Source organism: Triticum urartu, chromosome 5A (assembly GCF_056163025.1).
Source record: "Triticum urartu cultivar PI428250 chromosome 5A, HENAU_Tu73, whole genome shotgun sequence".
NCBI lineage: Eukaryota > Viridiplantae > Streptophyta > Magnoliopsida > Poales > Poaceae > Triticum > Triticum urartu.
This window is the reverse complement of record NC_141877.1, coordinates 570,899,768-570,924,182: the sequence shown is the minus strand read 5'-3', so window position 1 is coordinate 570,924,182 and position 24,415 is coordinate 570,899,768. Positions and strand designations below refer to the sequence as shown.

The window sequence follows — 24,415 nt, the reverse complement described above, 5'->3', positions numbered from 1 at the left end:
GTCAGAAAAATGCGTCTTCATAGGATACCCTAAAGAAACTATTGGGTATACCTTCTACCTCAGATCCGAAGGCAAGATCTTTGTTGCCAAGAATGGATCCTTTCTAGAGAAAGAGTTTCTCTCGAAAGAAGTAAGTGGGAGGAAAGTAGAACTTGATGAAGTATTACCTCTTGAACCGGAAAATGGCGCAACTCAAGAAAATGTTCCTGAGGTGCCTGCACCGACTAGAGAGGAAGTTAAGGATGATGATCAAGATACTTCTGATCAAGCTCCTACTGAAATTCAAAGGTCCACAAGGACACGTTCCGCACCAGAGTGGTACGGCAACCCTGTCTTGGAAATCATGTTGTTAGACAATGGTGAACCTTCGAACTATGAAGAAGCGATGGCGGGCCCGGATTCCGACAAATGGCTAGAAGCCATGAAATTCGAGATAGGATCCATGTATGAAAACGAAGTATGGACTTTGACTGACTTGCCCGTTGAGCGGCGAGCCATAGAAAATAAATGGATCTTTAAGAAGAAGACAGACGCGGATGGTAATGTGACCATCTATAAAGCTCGGCTTGTCGCTAAGGGTTATCGACAAGTTCAAGGGGTTGACTACGATGAGACTTTCTCACCGGTAGCGAAGCTGAAGTCCGTCCGAATCATGTTAGCGATTGCCGCATTCTATGATTATGAAATATGGCAAATGGACGTCAAAACGGCATTCCTTAATGGTTTCCTTAAGGAAGAATTGTATATGATGCAGCCGGAAGGTTTTGTCGATCCTAAGAATGCTGACAAGGTGTGCAAGCTCCAACGCTCGATTTATGGGCTGGTGCAAGCATCTCGGAGTTGGAACATTCGCTTTGATGAGATGATCAAAGCGTTTGGGTTTACGCAGACTTATGGAGAAGCCTGCGTTTACAAGAAAGTGAGTGGGAGCTCTGTAGCATTTCTCATATTATATGTGGATGACATACTATTGATGGGAAATGATATAGAACTCTTGGAAAGCATAAAGGCCTACTTGAATAAGTGTTTTTCAATGAAGGACCTTGGAGAAGCTGCTTATATATTAGGCATCAATATCTATAGAGATAGATCGAGACGCCTCATTGGTCTTTCACAAAGCACGTACCTTGACAAGATATTAAAGAAGTTCAATATGGATCAGTCCAAGAAGGGGTTCTTGCCTGTATTACAAGGTGTGAGATTGAGCACGGCTCAATGCCCGACCACGGCAGAAGATAGAGAAAAGATGAGTGTCATCCCCTATGCCTCGGCCATAGGGTCTATTATGTATGCCATGCTGTGTACCAGACCTGATGTAAACCTTGCCGTAAGTTTGGTAGGAAGGTACCAAAGTAATCCCGGCAAGGAACATTGGACAGCGGTCAAGAATATCCTGAAGTACCTGAAAAGGACTAAGGAAATGTTTCTCGTCTATGGAGGTGACGAAGAGCTCGTCGTAAAGGGTTACGTCGACGCTAGCTTCGACACAGATCTGGATGACTCTAAGTCACAAACTGGATACGTGTATATTTTGAATGGTGGGGCAGTAAGCTGGTGCAGTTGCAAGCAGAGCGTTGTGGCGGGATCTACATGTGAAGCGGAATACATGGCAGCCTCGGAGGCAGCGCATGAAGCAATTTGGGTGAAGGAGTTCATCACCGACCTAGGAGTCATACCCAATGCGTCGGGGCCGATCAAGCTCTTCTGTGACAACACTGGAGCTATTGCTCTCGCCAAGGAGCCCGGGTTTCACAAGAAGACGAGGCACATCAAGCGTCGCTTCAACTCCATTCGTGAAAATGTTCAAGATGGAGACATAGATATTTGTAAAGTACATACGGACCTGAATGTAGCAGATCCGTTGACTAAACCTCTCCCTAGAGCAAAACATGATCAACACCAGAATTCCATGGGTGTTCGATTCATCACAATGTAACTAGATTATTGACTCTAGTGCAAGTGGGAGACTGTTGGAAATATGCCCTAGAGGCAATAATAAAAGCATTATTATTGTATTTCCTTGTTCATGATAGTTGTCTTTATTCATGCTATAATTGTATTATCCGGAAATCGTAATACATGTGTGAATAATAGACACCAACATGTCCCTAGTAACCCTCTAGTTGACTAGCTCGTTGATCAACGGATAGTCATGGTTTCCTGACTATGGACATTGGATGTCATTGATAACGAGATCACATCATTAGGAGAATGATGTGATGGACAAGACCCAATCCTAAACATAGCACAAGATCGTATAGTTTGTTTGCGAGAGTTTTCCAATGTCAAGTATCCTTTCCTTAGACCATGAGATCGTGTAACTCCTGGATACCGTAGGAGTGCTTTGGGTATACCAAACGTCACAACGTAACTGGGTGACTATAAAGGTATACTACGGGTATCTCCGAAAGTGTCTGTTGGGTTGACACGGATCAAGACTGGGATTTGTCAGTCCGTATGACGGAGAGGTATCACTGGGCCCACTCGGTAATGCATCATCATAATGAGCTCAAAGTGACCAAGTGTCTGGTCACGGATCATGCATTACGGTACGAGTAAAGTGACTTGCCGGTAACGAGATTGAACGAGGTATTGGGATACCGACGATCAGATCTCGGGCAAGTAACATACCGATTGACAAAGGGAATTGTATACGGGGTTGCTTGAATCCTCAACATCGTGGTTCATCCGATGAGATCATCGAGGAGCATGTGGGAACCAACATGGGTATCCAGATCCCGCTGTTGGTTATTGACCGGAGAGCGATCTCGGTCATGTCTACATGTCTCCCGAACCCGTAGGGTCTACACACTTAAGGTTCGGTGACGCTAGGGTTGTAGGGATATGTATATGCAGTAAACCGAATGTTGTTCGGAGTTTCGGATGAGATCCCGGACGTCACGAGGAGTTCCGGAATGGTCCGGAGGTAAAGAATTATATATAGGAAGTACTATTTCGGGCATCGGGACAAGTTTCGGGGTCACCGGTATTGTACCGGGACCACTGGAAGGGTCCCGGGGGTCCACCGGGTGGGGCCACCTGCCCCGGGGGCCACATGGGCTGTAGGGGGTGCGCCTTGGCCTATATGGGCCAAGGGCACCAGCCCCAAGAGGCCCATGCGCCTAGGGTTTCAAGAAGGGAAGAGTCCCAAAGGGGGAAGGCACCTCCTAGGTGCCTTGGGGAGGAGGGATTCCTCCTCTTGGCCGCACCCCCCTAGGAGATTGGATCTCCTAGGGCCGGCGCCCCCCCCCTTGGCCCTCCTATATATAGTGGGGAGATGGAGGACTTCTTACCCCACACCTTTGGTGCCTCCCTCTCCCTCTCCAACACATCCTCCTTCTCCATAGTGCTTGGTGAAGCCCTGCCGGAGTACTGCAGCTCCATCACCACCACGCCGTCGTGCTGCTGCTGGAGCTATCTCCCTCAACCTCTCCTTCCCTCTTGCTGGATCAAGAAGAAGGAGACGTTATGCTGACCGTACGTGTGTTGAACGCGGAGGTGCCGTCCGTTCGGTGCTAGGATCTCCGATGATTTGGATCACGTCGAGTACGCCTTCCTCATCCCCGTTCTTTGAACGCTTCCGCGCGTGATCTACAAAGGTATGTAGATGCAATCCGATCACTCATTGCTAGATGAACTCCTAGATGGATCTTGGTGAAACCATAGGAAAAATTTTGTTTGCTGCAACGTTCCCCAACAGTATTTGGCGGATAAGAAGGATGGCAAGGTGAACAAAGGTATATGTGATATACATGTTATTGATGTGTACCTTACTAATGCTCGCAGTAGCACCTGGGTATTTGATACTGGTTCTGTTGCTAATATTTGCAACTCGAAACAGGGACTACGGATTAAGCGAAGATTGGCTAAGGACGAGGTGACGATGCGCGTGGGAAATGGTTCCAAAGTCGATGTGATCGCAGTCGGCACGCTACCTCTACATCTACCTTCGGGATTAGTATTAGACCTAAATAATTGTTATTTGGTGCCAGCGTTAAGCATGAACATTATATCTGGATCTTGTTTGATGCGAGACGGTTATTCATTTAAATCAGAGAATAATGGTTGTTCTATTTATATGAGTAATATCTTTTATGGTCATGCACCCTTAAAGAATGGTCTATTCTTATTAAATCTCGATAGTAGTGACACACATATTCATAATGTTGAAGCCAAAAGATGCAGAGTTGATAATGATAGTGCAACTTATTTGTGGCACTGTCGTTTGGGTCATATCGGTGTAAAGCGCATGAAGAAACTCCATACTGATGGGCTTTTGGAACCACTTGATTATGAATCACTTGGTACTTGCGAACCGTGCCTTATGGGTAAGATGACAAAAACACCGTTCTCCGGTACTATGGAGAGAGCAACAGATTTGTTGGAAATCATACATACAGATGTATGTGGTACGATGAATGTTGAGGCTCGTGGCGGATATCGTTATTTTCTCACCTTCACGGATGACTTAAGCAGATATGGGTATATCTACTTAATGAAACATAAGTCTGAAACGTTTGAAAAGTTCAAAGAATTTCAGAGTGAAGTTGAAAATCATCGTAACAAGAAAATAAAATTCCTACGATCTGATCGTGGAGGAGAATATTTGAGTTACGAGTTTGGTATACATTTGAAACAATGTGGAATAGTTTCGCAACTCACGCCACCCGGAACACCACAGCGTAATGGTGTGTCCGAATGTCGTAATCGTACTTTACGAGATATGGTGCGATCTATGATGTCTCTTACTGATTTACCGCTATCGTTTTGGGGATATGCTCTAGAGACGACCGCATTCACGTTAAATAGGGCACCATCAAAATCCGTTGAGACGACGCCTTATGAACTGTGGTTTGGCAAGAAACCAAAGTTGCCATTTCTGAAAGTTTGGGGCTGCGATGCTTATGTGAAAAAGCTTCAACCTGATAAGCTCGAACACAAATCGGAGAAATGTGTCTTCATAGGATATCCAAAGGAAACTATTGGATACACTTTCTATCACAGATCCAAAGGCAAGACTTTTGTTGCTAAATTCGAAAACTTTCTGGAGAAGGAGTTTCTCTCGAAAGAAGTGAGTGGGAGGAAAGTAGAACTTGACGAGGTAACTGTACCTGCTCCCTTATTGGAAAGTAGTACATCACATAAACCTGTTTCTGTGACGCCTACACCAATTAGTGAGGAAGCTAATGATAATAATCATGAAACTTCGGAACAAGATACTACTGAACCTCGTAGATCAACCAGAGTAAGATCCGCGCCAGAGCGGTACGGTAATCCTGTTCTGGAAGTCATGCTACTAGATCATGATGAACCTACGAACTATGAAGAAGCGATGGTGAGCCCAGATTCCGCAAAATGGCTTGAAGCCATGAAATCTGAGATGGGATCCATGTATGAAAACAAAGTATGGACTTTGGTTGACTTGCCCAATGATCGGCAAGCAATTGAGAATAAATGGATCTTCAAGAAGAAGACTGACGCTGACGGTAATATTACTGTCTACAAAGCTCGACTCGTCGCAAAAGGTTTTCGGCAAGTTCAAGGGATTGACTACGATGAGACCTTCTCACCCGTAGCGATGCTTAAGTCTGTCCGAATCATGTTAGCAATTGCCGTATTTTATGATTATGAAATTTGGCAAATGGATGTCAAAACTGCATTCCTGAATGGATTTCTGCAAGAAGAGTTGTATATGATGCAGCCGGAAGGTTTTGTCGATCCAAAGGGAGCTAACAAAGTGTGTAAGCTCCAGCGATCCATTTATGGACTGGTGCAAGCCTCTCGGAGTTGGAATAAACGCTTTGATAGTGTGATCAAAGCATTTGGTTTTATATAGGCTTTTGGAGAAGCCTGTATTTACAAGAAAGTGAGTGGGAGCTCTGTAGCATTTCTGATATTATATGTAGATGACATATTACTAATCGGAAATGATATAGAATTTCTGGATAGCATAAATGGATACTTGAATAAAAGTTTTTCAATGAAAGACCTCGGTGAAGCTGCCTACATATTGGGCATCAAGATCTATAGAGACAGATCAGGACGCTTAATTGGACTTTCACAAAGCACATACCTTGACAAAGTTTTGAAAAAGTTCAAAATGGATCAAGCAAAGAAAGGATTATTGCCTGTGTTACAAGGTGTGAAATTGAGTAAGACTCAAAGTCCGACCAATGCAGAAGATAGAGAGAAAATGAAAGATGTTCCCTATGCTTCAGCCATAGGCTCTATCATGTATGCAATGCTGTGTACCAGACCTGATGTGTGTCTTGCTATAAGTCTAGCAGGGAGGTACCAAAGTAATCCAGGAGTGGATTACTGGACAGCGGTCAAGAACATCCTGAAATACCTGAAAAGGACTAAGGATATGTTTCTCATATATGGAGGTGACAAAGAGCTCATCGTAAATGGTTACGTTGATGCAATCTTTGACACTGATCCGGACGATTCTGAATCGCAAACCGGATACGTGTTTACATTAAACGCTGGAGCTGTTAGTTGGTGCAGTTCTAAACAAAGCGTTGTGGCGGGATCTACATGTGAAGCGGAGTACATAGCTGCTTCAGAAGCAGCAAACGAAGGAGTCTGGATGAAGGAGTTCATATCCGATCTAGGTGTCATACCTAGTGCATCGGGTCCAATGAAAATCTTCTGTGACAATACTGGTGCAATTGCCTTGGCAAAGGAATCCAGATTTCACAAGAGATCCAAGCACATCAAGAGACGCTTCAATTCCATCCGGGATCTAGTCCAGGTGGGAGACATAGAGATTTGCAAGATACATACGGATCTGAATATAGCAGACCCGTTGACTAAGCCTCTTCCATGAGCAAAACATGATCAGCACCAAAGCTCCATGGGTGTTAGAATCATTACTGTGTAATCTAGATTATTGACTCTAGTGCAAGTGAGAGACTGAAGGAAATATGCCCTAGAGGCAATAATAATGTTATTATTTTATTTCCTTATATCATGATAAATTTTTATTATTCATGCTAGAATTGTATTATCCGGAAACATAATACTTGTGTGAATACATAGACAAACCAAACGTCACTAGTATGCCTCTACTTGACTAGCTCGTTAATCGAAGATGGTTATGTTTCCTAACCATAGACATGTGTTGTCATTTGATTAATGGGATCACATCATTAGGAGAATTATGTGATTGACATGACCCATTCCATTAGCTTAGCACCCGATCGTTTAGTATGTTGCTATTGCTTTCTTCATGACTTATACATGTTCCTATGACTATGAGATTATGCAACTCCCGTTTACCGGAGGAACACTTTGTGTGCTACCAAACGTCACAACGTAACTGGGTGATTATAAAGGAGCTCTACAGGTGTCTCCAAAGGTGAATGTAGGGTTGGCGTATTTCGAGATTAGGATTTGTCACTCCGATTGTCGGAGAGGTATCTCTGGGCCCTCTCGGTTATGCACATCACATAAGCCTTGCAAGCATTACAACTAATGAGTTAGTTGCAAGATGATGTATTACGAAACGAGTAAAGAGACTTACCGGTAACAAGATTGAACTAGGTATTGAGATACCGACGATCGAATCTCGGGCAAGTAACATACTGATGACAAAGGGAACAACGTATGTTGTTATGCGGTCTGACCGATAAAGATCTTCGTAGAATATGTAGGAGCCAATATGAGCATCCAGGTTCCGCTATTGGTTATTGACCGAAGACGTGTCTCGGTCATGTCTACATTGTTCTCGAACCCATAGGGTCCGCACACTTAAGGTTTCGATGACAGTTATATTATAAGTTTATGAGTTTTGATGTACCGAAGTTAGTTCGGAGTCCCGGGTGTGATCACGGACATGACGAGGAGTCTCGAAATGGTCGAGACATAAAGATTGATATATTGGACGGCTATATTCGGACACCGGAAGTGTTCCGGGTGATTTCGGAGAAAACCGGAGAGCCGGAGGGTTACCGGAACCCCCTCGGGAGAAGTAATGGACCATATGGGCCTTAGTGGAGAGAGAGAGGGGCAGCCAGGGTGGGCCGTGTGCCTCCTCCCCCTGGTCCGAATTGGACTAGGAGAGGGGGGCGGCGCCCCCCCCCCCCTTTCCTTCTCCCTCCCCACTTCCTTCCCCCTTCTAGTAGGAGTCCTACTCCTAGTAGGAGTAGGACTCCTCCTTGGCGCGCCATAGGGGCCGGCCGACCTCCTCCCCTTGATCCTTTATATACGGGGGCAGGGGGCACCCCTAGACACACAAGTTGATCCACGTGATCATATTCTTAGCCGTGTGCGGTGCCCCCTTCCACCATAATCCTCGATAACATTGTAGCGGTGCTTAGGCGAAGCCCTGCGACGGTAGTACATCAAGATCGTCACCACGCCGTCGTGCTGACGGAACTCTTCCCCGACACTTTGCTGGATCGGAGTCCGGGGATCGTCATCGAGCTGAACGTGTGCTAGAACTCGGAGGTGTCGTAGTTTCGGTGCTTGATCGGTCGGGCCGTGAAGACGTACGACTACATCAACCGCGTTGTGCTAACGCTTCCGCTGTCGGTCTACAAGGGTACGTAGATCACACTCTCCCCTCTCATTGCTATGCATCACCATGATCTTGCGTGTGCGTAGGAAATTTTTTGAAATTACTACGTTCCCCAACATTTTCTTCGAGATCTTAAACACTGACATAGCAAAAACTGGTAGTGATTGTATTATAGCTTTTATCAGGATCTCTTTCCCACCCAAGGATAAAATATTTTCTTTCCATCCTTGCAGTCTACTTATCACCCTTTCTACCAAAATACCTGAAGCATCACTTCGGTGCACACCCACCATAGCAGGCAGCCCAAGATATCTATCAGACATTGCCTCGGTCACGATATCAACTTTGGCATGTACATCCACATTTGGGCTAAAAAAATGCTGCACTTTGCTTCACTAACTAGTTGACCAGAATTAGCACAATATTGATCAAGTACTTGTCTCAATGAGATTGCATTAATCAAATCAGCTTTCATAAGGATTAAGGAGTCATCAGCGAATAACAAATGTGAAACTGATGGTGCATTTCTGCATACTCTTATCCCCTCGATCCCACGAACCTCCTCTGCATGAGCCAATAAACTTGATAATCCTTCAGCACACAATAAGAATAAATATGGAGAGAGCGGATCTCCCTATCTGAGACCCCTAGTAGGTGTGAACTCTTCCATCTCCTTGTCATTAAATCTCACAGTATATCTAACAGATGAAACGACGCAAGCCATGATGAGATCTACAAACTCCTGCTGAAAGCCCAACCGAATCATCATTTTATGTACGAAAGCCCACTCCACCCTGTCATAAGCTTTATGCATATCTAATTTGATAGCACAATATCCATGCTTCCCTTTTTTCTTATTCTTTATGGTATGGATACTCTCATAAGCAACCAGGATATTATCTGTTATTAGATGCCCCGGTACAAACACACTTTGGACAGGAGATATAACATCATCTAACAACTTATTCCGGCGTATATCAATCATCTTAGAAATAATTTTATATAGAACAGTGCAGAGACTGATAGGCCTGTACTGGGTTACCTTTTCAGGGATATCAACTTTTGGAATGAGAATGATCACCGTATCGTTCTACCCCGTTGGAATTACTTTCTCATTTATCGACTGAAGCACCTCTTCTATAATAGATTCACCAAGGATGTTCCAACATTTTTTTAAAGAAAACCGCATGCAGGCCATCCTTTCCCGGGGCTTTTAAATCCCCAATAGAGAAAACAAGCTCTTCTCATCTGTTGCATAGGGCTGATTAAGAGAGTCATTCATTGCCGGATCCATCCGTCGTACCACCTTCTCTAGTAAAGCAGGGTCAACCTCATCCATCTTAGTGGTAAACAAAGTCGAGAAATAATTTGATACCAACGGATTTAAGTGCGCCATCCCTTCCTGCCAATTCTCATGATCATCCTTTAGCTGTTTAATTTTGTTTCGTTGGCGACGCATACTAGCCGTGTTATCTCGTTTTCCGGTCCACACAGGTGTATGTTTCCCATTTTCACCCGTGGCACATCAACGTCGTGGAGCAATTTCAAAGAAGAGGTAATTTCATCGCTCGTTTGCTTCCATGTAACTGTACTCAGCTACCCCATGATCCGACTTGTATCCCACTCTTGGTTTTCGATGAATAAAATTTGGCTAAACCCTAGAAATAATGTAACTGTACTCAACTCCGTAGAGGCAGCCAAACACGATCTTGCATCACCGCGTGGCAGAGGTGGTGAGCAATCTTCAATCATGTCAGTTAAAAAAAACGTATGATCATGCATCATCACAGAGTGGCTCTGTCTGTCCTGGCAGCAGTTTCAATCGTCATAACCCCGCTTTACAGGGAGTGGCTCACTAGCAACTAATGATGCATGGTTGCATATCAAAATCAGAGGTGACAAGTTTATGTGTTCAGAGAAATGATTAGTACTACGAATCACTTAATATAGGACAGGATTCTCCATCTACTCGTTGGTGTCGCAGCATGTATAATTTGATAATTGATTAGCCATGCGATGTGACACGGAAAGGTTGTGTCATTAAATTTTCCATCGTGATCTGCTCATTGGTGCCGCTGTATGCAATGGAGACACAAACGCTTCGTTTGTCAAGATGTCGTCAAGCAAAAGACTGTTTATTGGTTTTCAAAGGCACACTCTATTCACATGCCACAACACAACCAAACTTCTTGCCAACATGCCATCTCGATCTGTCACCCTACCATTAGAATACTTCCGTTAATCCCTGTATGCACGTTTGTTTTCTTAAAATCTCAAAGATAATGTAGACCGAAAGAGAAAAGTGAAATAAAGTTATATAGTTTCAGCAATTCTTGTGTTGTAAAGCATCTTTAATGTTGTTGTGCCCTGCCTCTCAGCATTGTAAACCATGTATTGCACCTTGGGTCGTGTACAGTACAATGCCACACAAGAATTGCTTCTCCCTTGCCGCGAGAGACTCGGCGTGGTTCAAGGTCATCCTGCTCCTATCGAAGCACGCCCTGAAGTCGCGCCCTCTATAGCCTAACACAATTTGCTCTTTGTCATTTCACTTTATTAATGTTTCCCAATTTATGCCCAACTTTCCATTTGCCCTACATGGAGTTTATTTTTGTGTTTTGTTTTGCATTTACCACCCTCTAAATTATCTAGGGCGATGTTGTTAGAGAGAACAATTGTATTTTGGTTTATGCCTATTGTGGATCCCTGTATTTTTTATTAAGATGGAACATTTTATACTCCGCATACCCATGCTTGAAATATGCTTTGCCACTGCCGCAAGCTCGTCCGGAGCCAACCGACATAACTTGTCGAGTGTCCATCCTTTCCCACACCTTACATTGCCCCCACCTTGTTCCTAAATGCAACTAGTGATGACAACTGCTTACCGAAATGCATCACCCGACCACCCTACCCAAGCAGACAAGCCATTCATGAGGGATGATGGTGCACCTCCCGTCGGCGGGGGCTACATTACCATACGTTCAAGGGTATGTGTTGCATATACTTTTACTTTTGCATATTTGTTCTTGTATATGTAAAAGCACTTCCGCTTCGATAGACCCCCTGTAAACACAAGGACGGCCGAGATTGCCCAATACCCCTTCATAACAAAGGGCAGGATGGGCACATTTGAAAAAGCTTCCCCGCCGGCCCGACCATCCGCAAAAAAAAAAAAACAGACGAAGCAATACGTATATGAATACAGCCCGCCCGCCCGGGAGGGAAAAAAATTAAACCGGCCGGCCGCACGCGCCTGGTGACGTGGCAGGCATGCAGACGTGCCCGCCCGCGATCACGGCGGCAGTCCCCGCAGTCAACGCGTCGCGCCGCACCCGCCGCGGCCCCACCCGCCCACGTCCCCCGACCGCACGCCAGCCCGCACCCGTCCGCCAATCACGGCGCCCGAGGCGCGCATGCACGTAGGCGGTTGCACGCGCGTGCCGCCTGCCGGACGCCTCCGCTGCCGCCTGCCGCCGCGCCTGCCGGACGCCACCGCTGCCGCCTACCGTCGCTGTCGGCTCCTCGCCTGTCGCGCCACCGCTGCCGCTGTCGCCTGGCCTGCCACCCGACCGGCCCGCCGCCTGGCCTGCCCCCTCCGGACGCGCCGTTCGCGGCGCCCGACGGTCAAACGTCGCCTCGCCTGCCGCGCGGTCATTAACGCGCCGGCGTTAATAGCCGCGCTGCCGCCCGCCCGCCTCCTCCCCCGCCCCGCCCCACCCCGCTATAAAACGGCGACGCCCCGCCCACACTCGTCCCACCGTGCTGTCGCCTGCCCGCCTCCTCCCCCGCCCCCGCCCACACCCGTCCCACCGACGCCCGTCGCCTCCTTCCCGCACCCGATGTCGTTCTTCCGCGGCAGCAGCAGCACCGACGGCGGCGGCGCCGACGATGACGTCCCCGGCGCATGCCCGACGAGCATCGGTGTGCCGGAGACGCTGGAGCTCCACCGCTACTGCCTCCTTGTGCCGCCGGGCTGCCGTCTTCCACGCAACTGGAAGATCGACGCCGACGGCTACACGACGCCGGGTCCCGGCGCGACGGAGGAGGAGCTCCGCAACCACAGCGGCGGCCGGCACAATATCGAAGGCCGGAAGCGGTTTTGGTGCGGGAAGGACTATTGGGAGGTCATGGCCGCCTTCCGCCTTGCGGCGGCCGGCGAGACCCCCGACCTGACGGGCCGCAGCGGCCGTCTTCGCGCACCGCCTCCACCGCACGATCGCCACAGACGTGGCGGCGGCCACGGTGTGCACCCGGCACCGGCGCCCGCGCCGGCCGCCGCTCCCTCGCCGCCGGGGATAGACTTGCCGCCGGAGCAGGTCATCCTCCGCGAGGACGGCGACCCGGATGACACGCCGGGGTACCACGTGGCCGTACGGGCGTCGGAGGCTGCAGCGGCGGCGGAGGAGGCGATGGAGACCGCCGAGATTGCGGCCGCAATCCAGGCGAGGCGGCGCAGCAGGCGGCCGAGGCGGCGCAGCAGGCGGCGATGGCGGCGCCAGAGTGGCAGCAGGTGCCGCCGGAGTGGCAGCAGGAGTGGGAGCAGGCGCCGGCGGAGGAGGAGGATTCCGACGACGATCCGGTGGACTGGGACGACCTCGCCAACCGGTCCAGCAGCGACGATGACGGCGGCGACGGCCCGGCCGTGATTGACCTCGTTGATAGCGACAACGAGTAGTTTTTTTACTGTGTTTTTTATTTAATTTGGTTATGTCGTTGTAAGCCTAAGTAGTAGACTTTATGTATGAACTTGTAATCATCGAGTTCGCTCGACTATGTAAAATATTTTATCTATGTTGAATGAAATTTAAGTGAAATTCCTTTTGTCCTTTTCATTCAAGAGTTTTGATTTGATGATGAATTTGTACACGAAAATATGGTAAAATATAATAAAATAGTAAGGACGCTAAAGTACGTGATTGCATGCATGTAACAGAACAAAATTTTGCGAGTGTGTGTGCATCCCGAATGTAGTCCTACACGCACGATATGAACGAAATCAGACAGGAAACACACGTAGCTCAGTGTGTGTCCGGACATCGGTGTAGGGTACTTTAGCCTAGGAAACCCTAGAAAATGCGTCGAGGGTTAAAAAATTGCGAGAGTTGGCGTGGGTGCTGTGGATGGTGATGGCAACGTGTGAAAAAAGTGTCGTGACGTTTGACAGAGTAGAAAAAAAACCGTAGTTGGGAACCCCCTCTCCGGCAGACCGAGAAGTAGCTGGTTGCACTGGGGCTACGTGATCGCATGCATGCAATTGCACCAAAGTGTGCGTACAGGTGGGCACGGCCAACGTAGCCCCCCACGCAAGGTTGGAACGAAAACGGATACAAACGGACGTTGTGTCACGTCCGGGCAGTGTTTTTGCGATTTTCGACCTGGAAAACCCTAGAAAATGTGCCGAGCGCCGGAAAAATACGAGAATTGGCGTGTGTGCTGTGGATGGTGATGGCAACGTGTGGAAAAAGTGTCATGACGTTTGACGGAGTAGAAAAAAAACCGTAGTTGGGAACCCCCTCCCCGGCAGACCGAGAAGTAGCTGGTTGCACTGGGGCTACGTGATCACATGCATGCAATTGCACCAAAATGTGCGTACATGTGGGCACGGCCAACGTAGGCCCCCACGCAAGGTTGGAACGAAAACGGACACAAAACGGACGTCGCGTCACTTCCGGGCAATGTTTTTGCGATTTTCTACCTGGAAAACCCTAGAAAATGCGCCGAGCGCCAGAAAAATACGAGAATTGGCGTGTGTGCTGTGGATGGTGATGGAAACGTGTGGAAAAAGTGTCGTGACATTTGATGGAGCAGAAAAAAACCGTAGTTGGGAACCCCCTCCCCGGCAGACCGAGAAGTAGCTGGTTGCACTGGGGCTACGTGATCGCATGCATGCAATTGCACCAAAGTGTGCATACATGTGGGCACGGCCAACGTAAGCCCCCACGCAAGGTTGGAACGAAAACGGGCACAAAACGGACGTTGCGTCACGTCCGGGCAGTATTTTGCTATTTTCGACCTGGAAAACCCTAGAAAATGCGCCGAGCGCCGGAAAAATACGAGAATTGGCGTGTGTGCTGTGGATGGTGATGGCAACGTGTGGAAAAAGTGTCGTGACGTTTGACGGAGTAGAAAAAAAATCGTAGTTGGGAGCCCCCTCCCCGGCAGACCGAGAAGTAGCTGGTTGCACTGGGGCTACGTGATCGCATGCATGCAATTGCACCAAAGTGTGCGTACATGTGGGCACGGCCAACGTAGGCCCCCACGCAAGGTTGGAGCGAAAACAGACACAAAACGGACGTTGCGTCACTTCCGGGCAGTGTTTTTGCGATTTTCGACCTGGAAAACCCTAGAAAATGCGTGGAGCGCCAGAAAAATACGAGAATTGGCGTGTGTGCTGTGGATGGTGATGGCAACGTGTGGAAAAAGTGTCGTGATGTTTGATGGAGCAGAAAAAAACCGTAGTTGGGAACTCCCTCCCCGGCAGACCGAGAAGTAGCTGGTTGCACTGGGGCTACGTGATCGCATGCATGCAATTGCACCAAAGTGTGCGTACATGTGGGCACGGCCAACGTAGGCCCCCACGCAAGGTTGGAACGAAAACGGACACAAAACGGACGTTGCGTCACGTCCGGGCAGTATTTTTGCGATTTTCGACCTGGAAAACCCTAGAAAATGCGCCGAGCGCCGGAAAAATACGAGAATTGACGTATGTGCTGTGGATGGTGATGGCAACGTTTGGAAAAAGTGTCATGACGTTTTACGGGGTAGAAAAAAAACCGTAGTTAGGAACCATATTTAAAAATAATTTGTTTTCCGTTTGAAGTTAAAAAAATATCATAAGATATGACCATGCATGGACTACTGCACGCCGACGCTAATCAACCCGTGTCGTCTGGGGCCTGGCCCAATCATTGCGTACGGCAGTGGAGACAGAAGCGACGCGGGCCCGACCGAATCTATCGTGATTAGCACCTGGCACGCCCGCCGCCATATGCCCTCGTCACCCACGACGCCCTACCCCAAGCCCTAACCCACGCCGCCATCTGCCCCCGATCCCCTGACACTCCTCACCCTGTCCTCTTCAGCACGCCGCCGTCCATCCACCCCTTCTGGCAACGTGACGCCACTCCGCCGTCTGTCCGCCGCCGGTGGAGAACACCTCATCCGCCGTCCGTCCGCCGCCGTTGGAGAACATTAAATCCGCCGTCCACCGATCGACAGCACGCCATCCAACGTGGTCGTCCGTCTACATCCGTCAGCCGAAGATTCTGACATAGGCGGCCGCGGTTCCACAGCACGCAGTCGGCGTCGTCATCACCACCAGCACCCCCCCCCTCCCCCCGTCGCGGCCACCGACGGCCGTACTGGTGGGAGGTAATTTTTATGTTTTTTCAACGATGCAATCATCATGTTCATCATGTACACATGAAAAGTAGCTAATATGTTATTTGCTCCTATTCATAGTGATGGAGGACTACGGACAGATTTTCTGTTCTGTTGAGAAGTGGTGTCTCCTCGTCAGCAAACTGACCTCTAGGCAAAAAAACAATTTGCAAGCACTAGACTAGGACAAATGTTGATGATTCCTAGTGTGCTCATGCGCAAGTGTCTGCTAAAGTTTATGATTAAATCATACGCAGTGGACACAGAAAGGTTCATTATGCCATCAAGAAACGGTGCGATATCATTGCGCGCTGAAGATGTGTTTGATATTTTTGGCCTAGTGAACAAGGGCAGAGATGCCATGAAAGCTTTAGGTAAAGGGGGGCTAAAGGCGAAAGTGAAGGTGCCGAGTCGTTTCATAGATTCGAGTACGAATGAAATAATGATAGACCAGCTTATACAGGACATCACTACTAGTGGATTGTATGATGATGATTTCCTGCATCGAATTATGTTGGTTCTTCTAGGCACTATTCTTGCACCACACTCCACGGTAGAAGTTCCTAATGCTTTTTACAAGCTTGTGGAGGATGTGGAGAGCATTAAATCATTTAACTGGAACGCGTTTACTTTACGCGTTTGCGTCGATGGCATCACGAAGACTTTATCGGATCGTACAAATTTTACATGGCCGGTGGGAAACCTTGCTCTCATACAGGTAAATTGTATGTTATATATGTTATTTCGAACTATAGTCTGGACTGTTAAGATTGCTAATATATTTCATGTTCATGCAGTACTTGTTTTGGGAGAAAGTGCAGCCACTTGATGACGAGACTTTTGATCCACTGGCGCATGAGTATCCGTTGATGCTTAACTGGTCAGAAGTCGAGGCTATGAAGCGTGATGCGTACGACACATCGTACGGCCGCGGGAATGGGAGGGTAAGTATTTATGGTTTGCATGCATGGAGTTATGGAACGTTTTTCATGGTGAGTAATTTAAAATGATTTAACATGGCACAGGTTGATGACATAATAAGTGAGAAGCATAGACAGATGATAATTGCTCAAGAGGGGAAATTTGTGGAGGAAGAATCTGAGCCAGTTGATAGAACAGGTCGTTCGCGGAAAAGGAAGGATAATAGAGACGAGGCTTCATCGAGCAAGGACACGACCTTAGATCAAATTATGAAAAGCATCAAAGACATGCAGAAAGAAATTCGCCTTGTCCCTAAAAAATGTGCTGAGGTAATTAGTGATGTGTTATTCAAATTACATGAGATTATTCATATTCTTTGCATGTGTGTTATTGCAGATAGTACTGGAGGAGCTGGAGAACAAAGGTCTTGTCTTCAAGACAAATAGAGGGTTTAGTGATGTTGAGTTTGTGGAGCATAGTGAGAACTGAATGAGGAGGTATGGTCCGTCAAAATATTTTCCAAATGTAAAATCAACTCCTGCAAAGGACGATATGGACAACGGGGTGGAGGCATCCTTCACCAATGGGAACGGGAAGAAGTCCGCACGTGAGAAAGGTATGCATCTCAACACACCCGGTACAGGAGATGAAGGGGACCCCTTCGTTATTGATGAGAATGGTAATTCAACCGACCCATCTTTTGCAACGGTACGCACGAATGACTTTCCAGCAGTTACTTCAACCCCCAAGAATATAAATGCAGTGTCAGACGGGTCTAGCGCCGATAAATCTGAGGAGATTAGTATGGATAGTCTGAACACACTTATTAAAAAAGCGAAAGAAAGTGGCACTAAGGAGAATGACGGGAATGAGAAAGAAAGTGGCACTAAGGAGAATGATGGGAATGCGAAAGAAAGTGGCACTGAGGAGAATGAAGGGAAACGCAAGAGAAAAAAGTCAAAGCATATTCTTTCACCCTTCCAGCAGATCGGTGGACGTAAACGTCCAAAGAAAAGTAAGTGTTATGTACTTTGTTTTGAAGATATTTCATTCCTTCCATGCACAATTTATTTACTCATTGTTTGATTATATTTTAGGTTTGTTTGGTATAAGAGATGTTCTGATTAATACCGATTACATTACTGAGGATCACATAGAGGCCGCGAAGGTTTATATCAAGACACTATCAGACTCGGCGAAGCTTAGTAGGAAAACTGTCGTGCACATGATAGGAATTGCTGGGGAAACATGTACACCTGATATGCTTCAAGCCATCATTGCGAAAAAATGGTTGCATGGCGGTGTAAGTATTACAACAATTATATGAAGTTGTACATGTCATATTTAATTTTTTCTAAGAGGAGTATTGTTGTTATGTTATTTTCAGGTCATCAATAGTTATTGCAACCATATGCAGACCCATAATCCTTGTCCTGACCGTCACATTTTATCATCTTGGGTGTCACACTGGCTTATTCTTCGTGCTGAAGGAAATGTTTAAGAACTCTAAGCACCATTTTATGGAGCATTTCACAAACCAAAATAAAATGGTGTCTAGAGTTAATGAGGAGTATTTCATTACAGATAAGGTATTTCACATTTGTATGATCCTTCATAGTACATAACTAACTGTGTGTCCAAGAACTTGACTAAACTTTGTTGTAGGCATACTTTCCTTTTCATGTGGAAGAAAGTCACTAGATAACAATTCTCATGCACAACAAGAAAAAAGAGTTTCAAGTTTTAAATTCTACTGGTAAATGCAGCAAGGCAGTTCTTAAAAAAAATAAGGCAGCTGGTAAGCTTCTTTCTTTACATGTAACAAGATAGATAGTACTAATTAGTTATGTACTTCATATGAACTTCACATCTATATTTCAGAGGGCAGAAATAGCTAAAGATACCTTGGAGGTGAACTCCCTTGTACAAACGGAACATCCAGATGTATCTTCGTGGCCAATAAATGAGTAGGATATGCCGTTATAAAAGGATGGGTATGTTCAACTGTTTAAGTTCTAAATACTTCTCTTACACAGCAATGCCTGACTCGAGATTTTTTACAGAGTTTCTTGTGGTCTGTTTGTGGTGAAATGCATTCAAAACTGGAACGGAGATGAATGGATATTTGAGTTTGATCAAGCTGAGGTGAATGCTTCAAGGGGATGCATTCTAGCTGAAATACTTTTTTCAGAGTGCAACACGATGGAAACTGTGAAAGAGAAGATTTTGAAGATCATGGACAAGAATTAGTTTGTTGATGGGTTTTTGGCTACGAGAACATTCTTTTTCTTATTATCGCAACTAAATAAACGTGCCGTTGACGGCACTAGGATCAATTTTGATATTATGACATTTCTTATTGTAATGGGCATGATTATGCACGTCCGCAACTAAATAAAGGTGCCGTCATCGGTACTAGCTACAATATTTATTTTCCAACTATATATGTTAAGCTGCTATGTGGTATATGCTTATGTGATGATGATGCCGTCGTCTGCTGGCTCGTAGAGTTTCATATAAATGGAGGCAGACGGCTGGCTTTATGTGCAATATTATTATGTGATGATAATGCCAGCCGCCGTTTGTTGGTTCTTAGATGCACATATAAATGCAGGCGGACGCCTCCTCGTTTGCTAAAAAAAATTGACTAGAAAAAAAAACAGCCCGACCTTCCCTTGTGGACCCAGGGACTGTGCATCCAACCAAAATTTAGCCGACAGGCGACTCGGGCAGTCGATGCGGACCCCACAAGGGCCCACAAGTAGGCCAACGGGGCTGACAAGGAGCTTGTAACAGAGGAGTTCGAGAGAAACAGTCGACGCGGCTATTTAAGCCGGTCGGTGCGCCCTTCCGTTGGCGAGGTGGTATTAAATAAGGCGATGCGGTCGACGCAACGCTGACGAGGCTCCATTTCTTGCAACGTCACCGCCCGGCCCATGTCGGCCCAGTACGACAGGGCCAGCCTCGCCCCTCCCCGGCCCAGTCATCGTCGTCTCGCGCGCCCGACGAAGGAGTTTAGTCCCACCTCGGAAGCTGACGGGGGTGAGGACCAGCTTAAATATGCCGGCGTGCTACACAGGTCGAACTCATCTGCTAGTACTGCTTGAAATCGCCGCCCCGTTGGACCCGGCTGCTGGGCCCTTGATGGGCTTTATATGGACCTCCCGAGTCGCCTCGTTGGCTTGATTTGGGTTGGGAATATAGCCCAACTTGCGGTCCAGCAGCCGGTCGGGCATTTTTTTGCACAACGACGGTCGGCTATGTTTTTTTGCACAACGACGGTCGGCCATGTTTTTTGCAACAGGTACAGTAACAAAAACGCAGCATATTAAAACTGTGAACTCTTTCACATAGCAGTACAAATAAGATGGCAATTCATTAAACAAATATGATGTGTCATATCACATATGTTCACATAAGTATTTACATCACACATAAATAAATCGAGACATAAAGTTTTTTGCCACACAAGTACGAACAAGAAACAACATAGTTTATTCGGACTAAACTCATGCGACCGTTTTTATTCTTCCAACATAGCAAGATGCTTCTCTACGCCCAATTCCTAAACATAACATAAAAATATGGGTGAGAAAATATAATTTGTAAAACCGAAGTACCAACATAACAAAAAATAATAAGGTAGCATCTTACTTCTGGTTTTTTCGACAAGTAGCCTTGTTATGACCTGGTAGACTACACAGACTGCACAACGGATCACTTTTTTTCTCTGTAAAATCTTTTGGCCTACCATTCTTTGTAACATCGGGGCCCCCCTTTGACCGCCCCTTCTTAGGTGCACCCTTCGTCGAAACTTTATCAGGATCACCAATACCAGGCTCAACTTGTTGCGCTTGACATGCCTCCTCCTTAAGCTTAGCATACCTTCTACTTCCTATAAGTTCCTCCTCTGGTATCTTTTTCTGCGCTATTATGTTGTCCAGACACTTCATCAACTCGTCAAACAAGAAGGGATCATTTGCTGCATCATGAGCTGCCTCTGCGGTTTTTATGCTTATTTGACTATACCGGTCTCTCTCTAATGGCCCTGACCAACCCCATCCAAACATATCACTCTTCCGCTGCACAGGCAATCCATCTCTCATATTTTTTGACAACCGATGAAGGACACAACACTTTCGTATTTCAGTTATGCTCAGATGATGGAGAACAAAAAGAATGTGTTTGCATGGCAGGCCTTTCCGAACCATCCTAAAACAACTGCATGTTATAGTTTCTTCTGAGTTACCTGGTTCATAAACAACATTATACATGAACTTGTGGTTATCCTTCCATGTCACCATATATGTCTGACGCTCAATTCCCACGAGCGTCTCAAATATCTCCAGCTGGCCCATCTTGTGCAAATCATCTTGCAGGATGTAAAAATTAGTAGGTGTGAATGCTTTGGCGCCATGCTCCTCAAGTGCCTTATATTCAGTAACCGACGGTGGTTCTTTTTGGTGTGCCTCACAGTCATCTATACAGTTCTCATAATGCACAACCAAATCAACTATTGTCATACCGTAGTCCAGGTGTAGGTGAAGGCAGGAGTTGAGGCTTTCGCTTCTCTGGTTACTTCGCATACCAAGGAAAAAACCATCGGAAAGATATGAAGCTGCCCAAAGTCTCTTCTTCCTGTACATCCTGTCAAGCCACTCTTTAGTTCTATCCGTCTTCCACTTATTATAGAAAGCGGTCCATCTCTGCTCAAAGTTCGCTTGAGAGGTGGCATAGTATAGGAGCGATCTGAACTCATCCAGTGACTTGTAATGCATGTGCCTCTGCATATTTTTCTCGATATGCCAGGAGCAAAGACGATGGAAAACATCTGAAAGCACAGTCCGAATAGCCCGGATCATTGCAGCGTCACCATCTGTGATTATTGACTTTGGCTTCACCTGGCAGTTTTCCTTCATAAATGTCTGCAGCAGCCACACATATGTCCCTTCCGTCTCGTCAGCAATTATGGCACATCCAAACACTGTGGTGCAACGGTGGTTGTTAACTCCGACAAAGGGGACGAACGGCATATCATATCTGTTCATCTTATACGTGCTACCAAACACAACCACATCTCCGTAGTCCTGATAGTCCCTCCGCGACTGTGCATCACACCAAAACATACTCTTCAGTCGCCCTTCCTTGTCACGCACATACTCAAAAAAAACTCAAGGTCCTTCTCTTTCCTGCTCCTCATAATGCCAACTGCCGTCTCTGCGTCACCTTTTGCTATGAGCTTCATTTTTTCTCTGCAACAAAGATTGTAAATATCCCTCCTGATAAGCCCGCACTTATCGTACGAACCGTATCTGCTGATAAAGTTGTCTATTATTATATGCTTTCTTATCCCGACAGCTTCCAACGCCAATATCTCTGCCCTCGTGCCTTCTCCAATCCATCTGTGAGACCACAGAAAACAAACCTCGTCGGGCCTAGCCATCGCGTGGTTGTGATCATCCACGAATGACGCGACAAACCAAACACCACGTTCTCTGTCCAGCTTCACCACCATATGTGCACCGCAATCGCAACGAGTCTCCGGTCTAAGCCTGCACTTGCGGCCCTCCATGGTTATAAACTTGCTCTGCCTTCTACCTGCCCTGGAGCAAAGAAATCTCCGGTACCGTATCATTCCTGAAGCACCTCGTTTGACTTTCTGTTTTCTGATGCTAAACCCGTTCTCTTTGGCGTGATTGTTATAGACTATGTATGCATCACCTTGCGACCGAAAGGTCATAGCCATCACCTTCCAATGTGTATCCACCATTTGCTGCTGCCTTCGAGCCTCCTCAATGTCGATCTCCCCCTCATCGTGATCACCGCTAATACCATCTGACTCCTCCTACAAAATTCATATGAAAATGTATATGTTAACTACTATCATTTAATTCATAATATTCATCGATGTACAACATCTATCTACGAACCTGGCTCAAGTTATCCGCGAATGATTCCTGTAAACTATTTTCCACATTGTCAACATCCACATCTTCCTACAAATTTGTATACATAGAGAAATAGTTAGCCATGCCATACATTGCAGGTTCAAAGATGAAATCAAAATATACGGTACTTACGTTTTCACTATTTGCGCCATGTTCATTATGATCAAAATCCTCCGGAGGCAAGATATCAAATGACGACACGGAATCGTTGTCGCTGCTGTCATCATCTTCATTAAAAATATCGTTATCATTCCGAGTCACCTTATTAGTACCATTATCATCCCCCGTCAATGCGGTTTGTTCATCCATGGCAACACGCCTAACTGACCAAACTGCATAACATTGTGAATTCATCACGTGTTAAGTTTGTACTGTGGATCATGCCCAACTGCAACTCTATCTGCCTACAACATGCGGTCGTCCGGGGAGGCGCCGCTGCGACGGCATGTTTACTCAACCATAAACCCTAGATCACTATGTGTGACTCATATCATTTAGCATGCTAGGTTTAGACGAGGAGATTAGATGGCAAACCTTCGGCCGCGGAGTAGACAGCGGCGACGTGCAACACGAGGGTTAGATGGAAGACGGCAGCGACGTGGAAGACGAGGGCCGCGGTGTAGACGTCGCCGACGTAGGTCGACGCAGGGCCGGATCCGCGGCGTGCGGACGACAGCGCGGTCAGTCGCAGCCGACAAGCCGTCCGACGGTGACGTGCAAGACGAGGGTTAGATGGAAGACGGCGGTGACGTGGAAGACGAGGGTCGCGGTGTAGACGTCGCCGGCGTAGGTCGACGCGGGACGGATCCGCGGCGACGTTCAGATGCGGCGTCGGATGGGGTTCAGTCGGCGGCGATCGCACAGTTAGAAACTGGGCGTGGTCGACGTGCGTGAACGTCGGGCGGGCGAGAAGATCGTGCAGCTGACTTTTTTCCTCTACACGTGCGGCGGTTTTTTTTTATTCGTCAAGGTATACGGATAGGAGGTGGGCATACGTTTCTTCCGTATGACCATTATGCCCTTCTAGGTTTTGTTGGGGGGAGGGGGGGTCTACCAAAGCAAGCCCCATGTAAAAGATATATAGTTCCAACAATTCTCATGTTGTAAAGCAACTTTATGGGGTTGTTGCGCCATGCCTCCTTGCATGGTAAATCATGTTGCACCTTAAGTCATGTACACTGCCACACACACATATGGCCACTTCCTTTTCGCGGAACATTCAGTTTGGTTCCGTACCCGGGCCAATTTCCCAATTGGTATTTCACTCTATTTTCTTCTGCCAGTTTATGTCCAACTTTCCATTTTTCTCTAAATTAACTAGGGTGGTGTTGTTAGAGCAACCAATTGTATTTGTTTTCTGCCCTTTTTTAGATCTCTGGATATTTTGGATTAAGATGGAACTTTCTCACTCTGCCTACCCATGCTTGAAAACTGCTCTTTGCCACTGCCCGTCTACTCGTCTTCTGCCCCCATCATCGTAGTTTATTGGGTGTCCATCCTTTTCCAGATTCTTACATTGCCTCGCCTAGTTCTTAGATGCGGTCATAGATGAGGCCTACAAGGTGGCGGTGCCACTCTTCCCCTTGTTTCCAGATCGAATTGTTCTAAGACGAGCTCCAGCTACACACACACACGTCTATTA

At 46.8% G+C, this 24,415-nt stretch overlaps 3 protein-coding genes across 3 annotated transcripts; 1 reads left to right on the top strand and 2 right to left on the bottom strand.

The window, feature by feature from the left end:
• The first annotated feature begins 16,265 nt into the window (after positions 1 to 16,265).
• Positions 16,266 to 17,314, top strand: LOC147972959 (uncharacterized). Its single transcript, XM_087524516.1, has 4 exons — positions 16,266 to 16,622; positions 16,702 to 16,848; positions 16,930 to 17,154; positions 17,222 to 17,314. The coding sequence occupies exons 1-4, from the start codon at positions 16,266 to 16,268 to the stop codon at positions 17,312 to 17,314; spliced, it is 822 nt and encodes a 273-aa protein (XP_087380642.1).
• Positions 17,315 to 20,475: 3,161 nt separating this feature from the next.
• LOC147972958 (protein FAR1-RELATED SEQUENCE 5-like) lies at positions 20,476 to 21,873 on the bottom strand. Its single transcript, XM_087524515.1, has one exon. It carries the CDS (start codon positions 21,871 to 21,873, stop codon positions 20,476 to 20,478), a length of 1,398 nt encoding a protein of 465 aa, XP_087380641.1.
• An 83-nt stretch (positions 21,874 to 21,956) lies between these two features.
• On the bottom strand, positions 21,957 to 23,638 carry LOC147972957 (protein FAR1-RELATED SEQUENCE 11-like). The gene is made up of 3 exons (XM_087524514.1): positions 22,906 to 23,638; positions 22,756 to 22,821; positions 21,957 to 22,670 (listed from the first exon to the last, which is right to left on the bottom strand). The coding sequence occupies exons 1-3, from the start codon at positions 23,125 to 23,127 to the stop codon at positions 21,957 to 21,959; spliced, it is 1,002 nt and encodes a 333-aa protein (XP_087380640.1). The 5' UTR covers positions 23,128 to 23,638.
• Positions 23,639 to 24,415: the final 777 nt, after the last annotated feature.